At 43.5% G+C, this 15,391-nt stretch overlaps 1 protein-coding gene across 1 annotated transcript; it reads left to right on the top strand.

Annotated features, from left to right (window-relative positions):
• The first annotated feature begins 21 nt into the window (after positions 1 to 21).
• LOC110168149 (cell adhesion molecule DSCAML1-like) lies at positions 22 to 15,312 on the top strand. Its single transcript, XM_055148236.1, has 22 exons — positions 22 to 29; positions 209 to 324; positions 414 to 542; positions 619 to 786; positions 1,100 to 1,170; positions 1,327 to 1,567; positions 2,428 to 2,574; positions 6,874 to 7,029; positions 8,875 to 9,014; positions 10,573 to 10,726; positions 11,191 to 11,308; positions 11,455 to 11,618; positions 11,700 to 11,798; positions 12,124 to 12,312; positions 12,650 to 12,937; positions 13,017 to 13,172; positions 13,262 to 13,292; positions 13,371 to 13,489; positions 13,568 to 13,720; positions 13,804 to 14,004; positions 14,103 to 14,411; positions 14,897 to 15,312. The coding sequence occupies exons 1-22, from the start codon at positions 22 to 24 to the stop codon at positions 15,310 to 15,312; spliced, it is 3,573 nt and encodes a 1,190-aa protein (XP_055004211.1).
• Positions 15,313 to 15,391: the final 79 nt, after the last annotated feature.

Below are 15,391 nucleotides of genomic sequence, written 5' to 3'. Positions count from 1 at the left end.
TCAGACATAGAATAAAGAATCATGCAGAAGTAAACTGACCTAATTAGAATTAAATGCACTCTGTGATAAGCGTTTACTATGCTGACATTTGTATTTTAACATTTCCATAATCATTAGTCACACGTTGTATACAGTATTTTGATAATAGCTTTAAAACATTTTGAAATTCCATAAGCAGTAATTTATAACTGCCCATGTGAAAGATCAGTTTAACCCTCCTTTCACAGCTGAATCCAGCAGAGCGAGGAGATTCGGTCTTCTTCTCTTGCCATGCCATTAATTCCTATGGAGAGGGCCGGGGCCTCATTCAACTTACTGTTCAAGGTACATCTATAGACATCCATAGCTGTACAGTAGACATGAAAAATGTATGTCTTTATTATTTCATTTGTCTTATGGTTGCTTCTTAACAGAACCTCCAGATCCCCCTGAACTTGAGGTCCGTGAGGTCAAAGACAGGAGCATGAATCTGCGCTGGATCCAGAGGTTTGATGGGAACAGCATCATTACCAGCTATGACATTGAATACAAGAACAAATCAGGTAGGCCAGACCATTGCACAGTCTCAGATATTACCCAGTAACATATCTAAAAATAAAAATCATCTCTGTTTGACAGATTCCTGGGATCATATGTACACAACAAGAAACATCTCACCTACCAATAACCAGGCCAACATTGTAGAGCTGCACCCAGCCTGTGTCTACAGTATCCGCATGTACTCTTACAACAAGATCGGCCGCAGCCTTCCCAGCAAGGAGCTCACTATTAGCACAGAGGAAGCACGTGAGTGCACTTTTCTCATAAGGGCAGAAAATAAGTCTTCAGTTAAGATTATTGAAATGAAATCGAATTATAACATAAACAGCTTGGCTATCATGTCCAATGTTTTTGAAATTAAAAATAAATCAGCATTGTAATTGTATTTAGTAAAAGCAATCTAAAATTTATATGTTTTATTTAATTAAAAAAATAATAATTGTGCGTGCTTTCTGGCTTTACAATTCCCTGGATTCACTTAATTTTATTTAAAATATATTTTACATGATAATAGTTATGTTTTATTTTATAATAATATACTTATTATATATTTTATCAGCACCTGATGGGCCCCCAATGGAAGTTATCCTCCAACCCATGACGTCTCAGAGCATACGTGTTACATGGAAGGTATATATTTCAGTTTTATATTTATATTAAGAGCTGGAAATACACTGATTTGAAGGATAGATTCTACATACACTTTAAGTATTCCTAAGTATTTTCTTTCATGCTTAACCAGTTTTGAAATTCAGTTATGACACTGAGTGTATTCTGTTATTCCAGGCTCCGAAAAAGGAGTTGCAGAATGGTGTGATCCGTGGCTATCAGATTGGTTACAGAGAGAATGGTCCCGGCAGCAATGGCCAATACAGTATTGTGGAGATGAAAGCCACAGGAGACAGTGAAGTGTACACACTGGACAATCTAAAGAAGTTTGCCCAGTATGGAGTGGTGGTCCAGGCCTTTAACCGAGCAGGCACCGGACCGTCCAGTACTGAGATCAATGCAACAACTCTGGAAGATGGTAAGAAAGTAATTAATATAGTAACAAGCTATTTTTGATGAAAATAAGCAGTGGTTATCCTATCTTCTACATAATACACATATACACACAAATGAACAGAGAGACGACATGGTAGAAATGGATTTGCTGCACATCCCCCATTATTCTTTCTTCTTTAATTAGCACTCTCATTAGGCTGGTAGAGCTAGAGGAGCTATGTTACTCTATAAATGTCTGCCCACTCCGCCTTTGCTTCCTTTAACTGTTATCCTATTACATAGCCTTATCTCGGCCTTTATCTGGCTCTCCTATCTTTTTACACAACACATTTTCTTACTTGTGTTTGATCAAAGCGGGCAGTAATTAATGACTGACATGGTAATCATGATAACTGAAAATACTCATGTAATTGTGCATGTAAGATTCATATCTTAGAATACCAGAGATGAGTATTGTGCTGTTGGAGGTTTTATTCTGCCTAATGCAGCTCACCCCACCCACTGCATCTAGATTTAACCCCTTGAGGTGTCGCTCTTATACTGCCACAGCTCCATCCTGGCTCTATCTCATACAAGATCTAATAATACTACTCACATTTTTTCAATGTCTATACATTATTATGATCAGTACATTAAAATGGCTTTGTAGACTAGAATAAACTGAATTTTGTCCAGACGATGTGTGCTGAGAAAATAATTGCTTATGGAGAAATAGATAACAAGTAATGCTTCATATCACATAAGAATATAATGTATGCATGATAAACAAAATCAGTCTTTACTGATACAGTTTAATAGCTGTAATGTCTACATCAGTCTGGTTAGTGCATTTCACTTTGGTTGTTTTGTTTACTTGAATCCATCGTGCTTTTCTTTCCCTAGTGCCCAGTGAGCCCCCTCAAAACGTGCGGGCCATCTCTGTGACGTCGGATGAGGCGGTGATCACCTGGGCGGAGCCTCCACGGCTGACGCTGCACGGTGTGCTGAAAGGCTACCGCGTTGTGTTCTGGTCCCTCTTCCCTGACGGAGGTGGGTGCTGTGGGGGCCAAGCCCAGTGGCCAATGCAGAGTAATTATCACCTATCATTCTAAATTTCACCAGTCTGCCCATCCAAACACATGCCTGTCCATGTTGTGTGCTGTTATTGTGTGTTTATAGTTTTCATTGACAACATCAGAATCTTCCCCTGTTTGTGTGTAGATTAGTTATGAATTCATAACAGAAGCAAATTGTCCTTGGCACGTGTGTTAATTTGACTGTCTAAATCAGGGGTCTCAGACTCGCGGCCCGGGGGCCAACTGCGGCCCGCGGAAGGATTTTTTGCGGCCCTCCACTTGATTCCAAAGAATAATGTCAGTGCGGCCCGCGGTAGATGTACGCACAATCCCACCCCCCTACCGCGGGCCGCACTGACAGATGAAGCTGCAATCGGTGCCCATACAGATTCACAACAGATTATTAACGCAGTTTACATCCCAAAACTCAATTTACAGCAGTTGTGAAGCAACGAGTTTAAGTGGATCTGTTAATGCAAGTACACGTGCACATACGGCGTCACCGAAGAACCAAAACAAACCACACATGGTGGTACGCGTGTGCGCACTTCACTTTACGCTCCCACAGCCACAGTATCAGAGTGCAGAGGAGGCGCTGACAGAATTCCCCTGTTCATAAGTATGGGACCTTTATTGGAGGGGCTAATAAGAAATAAAAAGACACTGACAGTCTGTTTACCTGCTCAACACTCGGTGCGTAACTTGCTGGCAACCCGATGACCAAGCTCCACCTGTGCATCGCCGAAATCCACGCGCACTCAGCGGCAAACACAGCTGTCCCATCAATATGCAAGCACCACAAAACTGCACTGATCTATTCCAGAGGCTTGGCGACATGTTAGCAAAAAGTACGAGGCAAAAACAAGCGTCTTCCATCCATGTTTGACATACGAGAAGCAGATACACTCCAGTGTGGTCCGCATTCACACCGGCAAACGAACCAAAAACTGGTCCGATTAACGAGCCTCTATATCCCGGTAGAACAGCGATATCTCCAGTAACCAATACTGATGTTCCTTGTTAATACCGCGGGCCGTCCTCATCTTATCACCATGAACTCATAAAACAGCAACATGTAGAACTTTGTACAAACTCACCGCATCAGTCCTGAGTTCGGGAAACAGCAGCAGCCAACAGCGTTCACAGTAGCGCGCAGCTCCTCAGGACGGCGCTGGAGTCTGGTCCTTGGTCTTCTGTCGTCCTACAAGCGCGTTGGTCAGATGGTCCGGAGGCTCTGTCCTCCATGTGCTGGTTCCAGACGGTGGCGAGCAAGACTAGTGCGCAATGACTGGGTCTGAGCGGGTACGTTCCGCCGTCTGCGCGTTGTTTCCGTGTTCCGTGTTCCGTGCGGGGAAAGCGAGAATGCGCTGTGGACTACACCTACAGGTCTGTGCTGCTCCTGTCCTCCGCGCTCAAGAACCGCGGCTGGTTACGAGGTGGAGCAAAGCATCTGGACAGAAGCGTGAATCCAGTTTAGTTGGTGTCCGCATTTGGTTCTTCCCGGGAAAAGCGCTTTTCACTCCCCGCTCCACGTCATCTGAGCCCGGACAGAACCGGGGCTGCTCTTGCTGGTTCGGGACTCGGGTTTGGATCTAGTCCGACTGTATTTCTCAGACTAGGCTAAAAGGACATTTTTAAAGGTGAATCAACTGAATGGGCGATTGCCTATTGCCATAAAATTATTTGGTTAATTAAAGCCTAAAATAACAAATGCTGGTTCCTACATGATCACGGGGAACACCGGGATCTCTCTGTGCGTGCAGGTCCTGAACAGAAGTACACACCCCCAATTTTGACTCACTCTGGAACCACACGTTCGCACGTACTTGCTCTGATCTTCGTGTGTTACATTCTCTGTATTGGCCATTGTTGGTAAAATAATTCGAAAATGAATCGCGGCTGCGTCTGGACAACAATCTGTTACTTCGCTGGAGTCTACAGCGCGTCATTACAGACAGGAGACGCGTTTCTCCCATGATGCATCTAGAATAGTTCGTTTGGACCTGCTGTCTATGGTTTGGACCCGGGTTCGCGTTCACACCAGAGGAACCGCACCAAAGTTGGTCATTTGGGTGCGGATTCAAGCGAACCGAGACCACCTCTTTTTTGAGGTCTTCGGGGTGTTTTCACACTGACAGTATTTGGTGCGCACCAAACGGTCCATTCAAACCAAAAGTGGTTAGTTCGGTTCGTTTGCGTTGGTGTGAAAGCATCAATCGGACTCGGACCCGAACCAAATCAAGCGGACCGAGATCGCAAAAAAGAGGTGGTCTCCAAATGACCAACTTTGGTGCGGTTCCTCTGGTGTGAACGCGAACCCGGGTCCAAACCGTAGACAGTATGGACAAACGGACTATTCGAAATGCATCATGGGAGGGACACGCGTCTCCTCTGCCTGAAATGACGCGCTGTACGACTCCAGCGCAGTAACAGATTGTTGTCCAGACGCAGCCGCGATTCATTTTCGAATTATTTTACCAACAATGGCCAATACAGAGAACGTAATACACGAAGATCAGAGCAAGTATCAGTGTGCGAACGTGTGGCTCCAGAGTGAGTCAAAATTGGGGGTGCGTACCCCTGTTCTGGACCTACACGCACAGAGACGACCCGGTGTCCCCCGTGATCACGCAGCAACCAACATTTGTTATTTTAGGCTTTAATTAACCAAATAATTTCATGGCAATAGGCAATCGCCCATTCAATTGATACAACTTAAAAAAGTCCCTGTTTTTAGCCTAGTGTGAGAAATACAGTTGGACTAGATCCAAACCAGAGTCCTGAACCAGCGGGGGCAGCTCCGGTTCAGGCCGGGCTCAGAGGAGCTGGAGCGGGGAGCCTCGACCTGAGGAAGCGCTTTCCCCGGGAAGAAACAAATGCACCAAGGACGGACGCTCAGAACAACATATAACAAACCAAACTGGACTCACGCTTCTGTCCGGATGCTGCACCACCTCGGAACCAGCCGCGGTTCTTGAGCGCGGAGAACCGGAGCAGCGCACCGGACCTGTAGTCCACAGCACATTCTTGCTTTCCTGCACGGAAACAGCGCGCAGACGACGGAACGTACCCGCTCGGACTCAGTCCATCAAGCACTGGTCTTGCTCGCCACCGTTTGGAACCAGCACATGGAGGATGAAGCCTCCGGACCATCTGACCAACGAGCTTGTAACAGAAGACCAAGGACCAGACCCCAGCCCCGTCCTGAGGAGCTGCGCGCTACTGTGAGCGCTGTTGGCTGCTGCTGTTACTAGAACTCTGGGCTGATGCGGTGAGTTTGTACAAAGTTCTACATGTTGCTGTTTTATGAGTTCATGGTGATAATTTGAGATGAGGACGGCCCGTGGTATTAACAGGGAACATCGGTGTTGATAACTGGAGCATCGCTGTTTTACCGGGGAAACAGAGACATGTCAATCGAACCAGTTTTGGTTCGTTTGCCGGTGTGAAGGCGGACCACACTGGAGTGTATTTGCTACATAATAACAATTTTATTGCCTGGTGCGGACCAAATAATCGAACTGTGTGAAAACGACCTCGGTCCACTTGAGTTGGTCCGGGTCCGAGTCCGATTGACGCTTTCACACCAACGCAAAGGAACCGAACTAACCACTTCTGGTTCGAATGGATCGTTTGGTGCGCACCAAATACTGTTGGTGTGAAAGCACCTATACAGGTCAAGGCTCACTGATGAGCATCTTCAGTCTATCCTGAGGATCTGCTTCCTCCTGCAAGCCAAATATCTCAGCTGTACAAGATGAATCGTAGCCAGGTTTCAACCAGCAAGGAGTAGGCAAAAGAAGAAGAGTAGACGTAGTAGTTTAAACTTACGTTCTGAATACATTTTCATGTTCTGAACTGTTATTAAAGATTAAGAAAGTGTGTTGCATGTTGTTCTTTCTCTCTCTTTTTTTCCCCGTGCAACAGCTATTTATCGAATACTCAATGCGGCCCAGCCTCACTCAGACTTTATCTAATGTGGCCCCTAGGTAATTTGAGTTTGAGACCCCTGGTCTAAATGTATCGTTTTCTTCTGTAAATGCACAATATATATATATGTGTGTGTGTGTGTGTGTGTGTATATATATATATATATATAAATCCAAAAACTGCCTGCAAACAAATTGACACAAGTAATATGCAGTCAGCATAAATACTTTATTAATTCCTTTATTGACCAATTGAGTTTGAGCTAAGCATTAAACTAATGTTCAGCTAATCCTAGATAAATGTTATTCTTAATGTTGACCTAAATAATGTACTTTATTGTCAGAGTGGGGAGAGATGCAGAATATCACTACGACTCGGGAGCAGGTGGAGCTCAGAGGACTGGAGAAGTTCACCAACTACAGCGTCCAGGTTCTGGCCTACACACAGGCCGGAGATGGGGTTCGCAGCAATGTGCTCTACATCCAAACCCGAGAAGACCGTAAGGATATTCATATTCTATATTCAAGCTATAGACACAATTTAGGGTTTAGGAGAATCTCTTTTTGCTTCGCATCAGAGGAGTAAAGAAGAGGGAGAGGTGAGGGGGATACATCAAAATACAGCGCTTGCTTGTATCTCAAACCCATGACAAAAGCTCATTTATGCTTGGAAGCTCCATTAGCACTACTAATGAGAATTAAGAGGCTTTGGGTGCACAGCGCAGAGCTGAGGGAGGGCCGAAGTCAGCCAGCCATCAGTCAGACTGCATCCCCTCTACCAGACCCCTTGCCATAGGCATAGGGATTAACTCCTCTTGGATTAGAGAGAATTAATTTTGTGCTTACACCATTGGAGGCGGGATTACAGCAAGATCCATGTCTCTTTGTGAAGTGGAAAGAGGAGGGGCCTCAGAGTTAAAGATGGAAGGATAGATAGAACAGCAATAGAGGAAATAATAAACTTTAAGTATTTTACAAATCATTAACAGTGCTCTATGTACCTTAATTTTGGCTTTATAAAGTTAACTGTAGTGTTAACATCTATTGTATTGATTTCATATAAAACTTGATAACTGTTTAAAGGTTTGCCTGTAGAGTACTATAGTACCTCACAATGCTGGTCTGTAATCTTGGGTCTGGGCAGCTTTTGGGCACCAGATGGGATTTAGCTCCCCTCTTCTTCTGCCACTTTTGAGATGGACATCCCGTTATGATAATTATGTCTGCCTCTGTACCCCTCCCCTCTGGCCTCATCATCACTTCCCAAAGGAAATGTACCATCTCCCATTCCCTTGTCCACACCTCCCTGGTTTGAGCCCTCTATTCTTAACTTTGACTCCAGTTATCCCTACTTGTGTAGTAAGCTGCAGAGGGGATGAACAGACTGACTGACTGGATGAAGGGCCTCACTATAAAGATTTAGGGGATCCAGTCTTGTTCTGCCTCCCTCAGTAGAGCCCAAAGGAGGCCCATTGTCAAGAGGGACTCATATTTATGGAGGGCATTGAGTAGACCTGACAGTGTTAACCTCACACTGTAAAGCTGCTGCCACAAAAGCATCATTGTTCACAATTTCAATAAATCTTACGTCTTGATATGTTTATTGTAAAATGTCTCACCCGTTTAAACATCCTTTGTTCCTTTGGCGCGATTACCCCTATTAAGAGCATTAAATGGTGTCCAGTGTTGGCTCAAGTGGCCAGCACCATGGATCAGACCCCATCTAATCTGTTTGTGAGACTTAAGTGTGTTGGGTGTTACAGAGTCGGAACTGCTGACCACTGTCTAAATGAACATATGTCACTGGCCTCTGAAAGGGAGTTCCTCCAAGTCCTAGAGCTGCTTAGAGAAGGATAAGAAAAGCAATCTGCAAACAAGTCTGCTTATTTTAATAGGGCCCAATGCCCAGCGTGTGTATAATGCTTCAAGATCTTAGTGATGCTACATTCACTGTTAAACACCTTCATTATAGTAAAGGCATATCTGGACTGCTTGTTTTTATTCATATGCTTGCGTAATCCTGCATATTTAGACATTCTGCCGCTTCTCCTCATGTCATTATGTGATAATCGAGGTAGTGTTAATTTCTGTTTAGTCTATACATGCGTAGCACATAGCTTTCTTTACCAGGCTCATTCTGATCATTTCAGCACTCAAACTGCACTGCACCCTCTTGGTAATTGGTAAAAGGATTTTGGAGATTCTCTACCATTTAAAAATATATCATGTAAAATGCCAATGCCAAGCTGTACAAAAGTAGTTCACAAAAGTAGCTACATTGCCTGAATAATGCATAATTTACCACCTTTAATGGAAGAAACAATGCTTCTTGTTTTTTTCTCTAGTCCCTGGTCCACCAGCTGGCATCAAGGCGGTCCCTGCCTCACCTAACAGTGTGGTTGTTTCCTGGTTACCGCCTCTCAAACCCAATGGTGTTATCCGCAAATACACTATCTACTGCTCTAGCCCTGGCTCAGGGCAGCCGGTGAGTCTGTCTTATGTAGTAGCATCTCAGCACTGAAGAGGAATTTGATGAAATAATTAATTTGTAACCAGTATTACTCATTAAACCTGCGCTATCCTTGCTCGTATCTCTTTCACTGTGTTTGCACCACCATTTTATTTCCTGCCCTTCCAGATGAACAGATGAGGTTGTCTTGGCAACGTGATGAGACGTAGATATGCAAATGAAGCAGCGAACAAGCTCACACACGCACACTGCCGCATCCAAAGCACACAGACACTTTTGGAGGCATCACAATTGAACATTTTCTATTTATACGTCTACTGTACGCACCATGTTTCAGGTTGAGGTTAGATCGTGTGTGCACAAACTCAAGCACCTCCTGAAATCTGATATGAGCCTAGATCTCACTTATTTTTCACAAATCCTTCTCCCTGTGTGTGCATGAGTGCCATGTAAATGAGCCCGGCCACAGAGAGGAGGGGGAACAGACACGCCATTAGCAGCAGGGAGAGGCCGGGGGAGAGAAGAGAGAGAGGGGAGAGACAGACCAGGGGATGGAGTGCTTTTGTTCATCTTTTTATTACCCTCAAATATCACTCACGGATCACCACAACATCTCACCACACCACGGCCACGATATAGGAATGCCTGAGCGTACCCCTCCTCTCAGTCTTTCGTCTCCTCATCCCTCCATCCGCTCCTCTCCACTGAGCTAGACAGAGAGGGATAGAGGGAGTTGAGATGAACAATGTGATACGAACACATTAAGGAAACAGAGGTACTGACTTGAGAGAAAAAAGTGCTATATTGTGCCTCAGGTAGTGAAAGAATCTACATCTCATTTATGCCAGATCCGTAACCCTAAATTGTGTTTTAGTTTGTTTTACAAGCTTTCATGTTCACAAATTTAGTTTAGGACATATCTTTTTTATTCTATTAATGTTATAATAGTCTGATTTATGAAGCAAAAAATGCATACACCTGCATTATACAGATGCATATATATTTTTAAATAGATTTGCATATTATTAGTATATAGTATAATTTTACAAATCAGTGGTTGATTTGCTGTTTAAAAAACAAACAAATATGTCATAATAAATAATAATAATAATAAATATATTTTAAACATAGTTCATCTGCAAAGTATTTGGTCTCTAATATATTTGGGTTGGTGTAAAAGGTGTTAAGATACAAATAGAGATACAAATAAACAAAAATATGTGTATGCTATAATCTACCTTACTGATGATTGTTTATGTGTTACACTACTGCCTTGCTGGGCTATTAATACTTGTAAATATCTGAATGTTAGATATATTGATTTATTATATTTTAGTGACTGGTGATGTCTCCTACATAGAAGTATGGGCTATGTTGTGCATGAGAACTTTTCCAAGAATAGGAATATCTATTTTTCCATTTCTTAATCATTGTTCTTGTTACACTATGATTATGCTTTTTTAAATGACATATTAAAAAAAAGTTATCAAATGAAATCATGACCCTCAGCAGTTGTCCAGATATGGAGATGGTTCCTTCTTGTTAACACACCGGTGCGTGCCCTCTGTCCCAGGCACCCAGTGAGTACGAGGCCAATCCTGAGATGCTCTTCTACCGTATCACGCACCTCTCCCGTGGTAAACAATACCACATCTGGGCTGCCGCCGTGACAACTGCCGGCCGCGGAAACATCAGCTCAAAGGTCACCGTGGAGCCTGCTGGGAAAGGTAGGTCCCCCGGGCAAGTGTGTAAAGCATGAGAAGGTTAAAGCGATTCCTATAAAGGTTATGATGTTACAAATATGGCCATAAAAATGACAACAACATGATGCTTGCCTCTTTCACTTTTCAGGGCAGCTTTATTATTGACTGACAGTCCCAGTATTGATTGACTAGAAAGAAATGCTGTTGTTAATTATGTGGTGATGAACAGGGTCTATCTAGTAAACTGACCCTCAGGGAGTACAATAGCCGGCAAGAATCAATAAAGAGGAAAATCTATGGAGAAAAGACGGATTCAGTCCACAAGGCCAGGGGAGGGGCACGGTTAAACCTAATTCAGTACCTTTTACTTAGACAGTAATGCCTCTTGTCAGAAGGAATTGGCCAGTTTGATAACAATAAAACACTGTTTACTATCAATAACATGAAATCAAATTTTAAACACTAAACTTTCTGTTTTTGGTATTTAGTTCCAGCCAAAATCCTGTCCTTTGGTGGCACAGTGACCACTCCCTGGATGAAGGAAGTGCGTCTACCATGTAGTTCAGTGGGAGAACCATCCCCAACAATAAAATGGACCAAAGACAGGTGAGTTTCTAATGATGAAAAATCAGGGCTGTTGCCATAGTTTTTAACAATTAAAAATGTTGCATTTAACAGAAATCGAAAACCCATGGATAACACAAGAATAGGGCTTATGTGGGAAATATTAACATGTGCATCTTTCCATACAGTGATAACTCTGCCATCCCAGTGACAGCTGATAGCCAGAGACAGATTCTATCAAACGGGACGTTGCTTTTACGTTCAGTCAAAGCAGAGGACTCTGGGTACTACACCTGCACAGCTACTAACACACTGGGCTTTGACACAATAATTGTTAATCTAGTGGTTCAAGGTATGAGATCAATTTGAAATACATATGTTTACCTTTTATCTTAATGAGAAGGCTAATTTGCTTTTTTGGTTTGATTTTTAGTTCCTCCTGACCAGCCTCGCTTGACTGTGTCAACTACCTCTACTTCCTCCATCACTCTTACATGGATACCTGGGGACAACGGAGGAAGTTCAATCAGAGGTAAGAGCTAAAGACATTTTATACTGTGTTTGAACTGATTGCTAGATTCTCTCAAGAGTAGATCATTTTCAATATTATTCATCACTTAAAACTAAAATGTATTTGATAATAATAATAATAATGATAATGATAATAATAATAATAATAATAATAATAATAATAATAATAACAATCTAAGTTGTCTCTAGGTAGACTTGAATGAACTCCTTGTCAATTGTGGCTTTATGTCGCCACCTGGTGGCCAGTCAAGCATCTGCCATTGTAGTCCACTGCATTCATAATTTTTCCTGAAATCTTTCTGACAGTGAGAGTTTGTATATTGCAGGGTTTGTGCTGCAGTACTCAGTGGACAACACAGAGGAGTGGCGAGATGTGTTCATCAGCTCTAGTGAGAGGTCTTTCAGACTGGACAATCTCCGTTGTGGAACCTGGTACAAGGTCAAGCTGGCAGCCAAAAACAGTGTAGGCTCAGGGCGCATCAGTGAAATCATTGAAGCCAAGACTCATGGGAGAGGTAAGTACTCATAAAGCAGACAAGAGCAACTTGATGAACATTAAAGATGAAATATTCTTCTTCTTCTGGTTTAGGACAATCTCTCACAACATGTTGCGTTTTAAGCAGAGTTAATGGGACGAATTATCCAATATGCTATAATACAATACACAATAATTATTAGATACATGATATAAGTAGAAAGTGGAACTTTACGTAATGTACAAACCTACATAATACAGATGTCTTTTTGCCCCTGACATAAGTTGCTATTGGGCAGTTAATTAACAAAAAGTCTACATTAAATTACACATTACTGATTATTTGGTCTTGTTCATGTTTTTCCTTATCTCTGCAGAACCTGTTTTCAACAAGGACCAGCCTCTGCTCACACATATCAACTCCACTCATGCGGGGCTCAACCTGCAGGGCTGGACCAGTGGCGGATGCCCCATCACTGACCTCCTGCTGGACTTCAGGCCTAAAGGCACCTGGGCCTGGCAGAGTGTCAAAGCCAACTCCACATCTCAGCTGTTCCTCAGCGAGTTGCGAGAGGCCACCTGGTACGAGCTGAAGATGAAGGCTTGCAACAGCGCTGGCTGTGGCAACCAGACATCACAATTTGCCACCACTGACTACGATGGGAGTAAGTGAAACTGCAATAATACAACTAATGTGTGAAGGTACTGGTGATTTTAAAAAACAGTTTTTGTTTGTTTTGTCAGGTACCATCCCTCCCATTAAATCTGCTCGTGGAGAAGGAGACGATGTGAAGAAACTCTTTTCCATTGGCTCTCCAGTCATCCTGGTCACTGTGGGTGTGGCTCTGCTTTTTATTATTCGGAAGAAGAGAAAGGAAAAGAGATTAAAACGACTTAGAGGTGAGACCACACAAAGTTTTAGAAACCGGTTTAATGGATGACAGTAATCTTTAGATTTAATCTAATTCTAAAACTCCCTTTCTTTCTAGATGCTAAAAGTCTTGCGGAAATGCTTATCAGGTAAAAAGGATTAATATTAATAGAGTCCAATTGGATTCTATTTTGAGATGAGCCTTAATCTTGTCTTTTTTTTAACAGTAAAAACAATCGCACCATAGACACCCCTGTAAAGGGCCCTCCTCAGGGGCCTCGGCTCCACATAGACATCCCTCGGGTACAGCTTCTCATTGAAGACAAAGAGGGCATCAAACAGATTGGTAAGCAGAAGTGCAAATATCACGATCTTATGTTATCTTATCCCAGGACACTGTGATAGTGGGTGTGTTTTTGTTCAGGAGAAGACAAAGCGGCTGTGCCAGTAACAGACACTGAGTTCAGTCAGTCGGTGAACCCACAGAACTTCTGCACTGGCGTCTCTCTGCACCACCAGGCCCTCATACAAAACTCAGGACCACTTATTGATATGTCTGACATCCGCCCAGGAACAAGTGAGTTACATTATGTTCATGCTACAGATATTTATATAAAAACTATTTTGTCTAAAATTAAATACAATGCTTGACTTTATCAGACCCAGTGTCCAGGAAAAGTATCAAGTCCGGCCACAGCTCCAGAAATAGATATTCAAGTCAGTGGACTTTGAGTCGGCCAAGCCAGACCCAGTCCACAGCATCAGCACGAACTTTGACCTCTGACTGGAGGACTATGGGTTCACGTGGCATCACTGCCACAGAGAGTGACAGCTACAGTGCCAGTCTTTCTCAAGACACAGGTAAATACATTACATACATGTAAAAATGCAAAGATTAACCAAGGTAACTATAAAATGTCTTTGAACTGAATCTGAACTGGCTTTTTTTTTTTTTTCAGATAAAGGCCGTAACAGTATGGTTTCAACAGAGAGTGCCTCTTCCACGTATGAGGAGCTGGCCAGAGCATATGAACATGCTAAGCTGGAGGAGCACCTGCAGCATGCTAAGTTCACCATCACAGAGTGCTTCATATCTGATAGTTCATCTGATCAAATGACCACCGGCACCAATGACCCAGCAGACAGTATGACTTCTCTGAGCACTCCTTCAGAGCCAGGCATCTGCCGCTTCACTGCCTCGCCTCCCAAACCACAGGACTATGACCGTGGCAAGAATGTGGCTGTGCCTATCCCACACCGCGCCAAAAGTGAGTGTATTTTTGACAGTCTAAACCAGGGGTGTCCAAACTTTTTTCATCTAGGGCCACATATCCAAACACAGACGAAGCAGAGGGCCGATCAAGGGCCATAGACTAATGCTCAGTACTGTGAATAATTGAAATCTGTGCATATTTAACACGTTAGAATGAGCCATCAGTCTTTATTCATGCTAAGATCCTTAAAACCACACACTAAATATTAAATATCAGCTTTATCCAGGTAGGTTCTCAAAAAACTTGGAGTAAAAAATTATTTTTTAATTGACGCAAGGTCATTTGGGCCAATTCACCTGGAAGTCTGAGGGCCAAGAAAAATGTGTCTGAGGGCCGCATTTGGCCCCCAGGCCATAGTTTGGACATGCCTGGTCTAAACCCAACACAAACAGCATCAGCAAAGCTCATGGCCATCTGATTCATTATAAAACAAAGATTTTCACATGGTTACATCATTCGCTTTTCTTCTCTTACCTCAGGTGAATTTTGCAATCTTCCCCTCTACATGAAAACAGACCCGTTCTTCCGTAAACAAGGGGAGCTGCACGACCCGTGTCCTGCTGTGCCTCCACGGGAGGCTTCCATCCGCAGCCTCACACAAAGAGGCTATCACACCCAGGGACGCCACAAGACGCTAGACTCCAAACAACTGGGCCACTCGGGGCCCAGCAGCCTGGGCTCTAGCTCAGGCACCTCCACCCTGCCCCAAAGGACTCTGACTATGCCCAGCTCCAACACAGCGGCCACAGCCTCCACTTCCAGCACCAGCAGTAACCCCAACAACAGCTCCAAGGGTGGCTCCAGAGACTCTCTTTTGGAGAGCAGCTCATCTGCGCTGGGCAGGTTGCAGAAACAGAGTGCAGGCGCCTACTCCAAATCATACACACTAGTGTAGCGCACTCATTTGCACTGACTGAAGCGCCCAAATCAGGGCTGAGTGGGGCAGGGGGTACAAACATCTCCTTATCCCAGTT

This window comes from Boleophthalmus pectinirostris, unplaced genomic scaffold, assembly GCF_026225935.1.
Source record: "Boleophthalmus pectinirostris isolate CB_2022bp ecotype Guang Dong unplaced genomic scaffold, ASM2622593v1 HiC_scaffold_12, whole genome shotgun sequence".
NCBI classification, from domain to species: Eukaryota; Metazoa; Chordata; class Actinopteri; order Gobiiformes; family Gobiidae; genus Boleophthalmus; species Boleophthalmus pectinirostris.
Note: the sequence above shows the minus strand (reverse complement) of the source record. Positions and strands in the feature narration are given on the sequence as shown.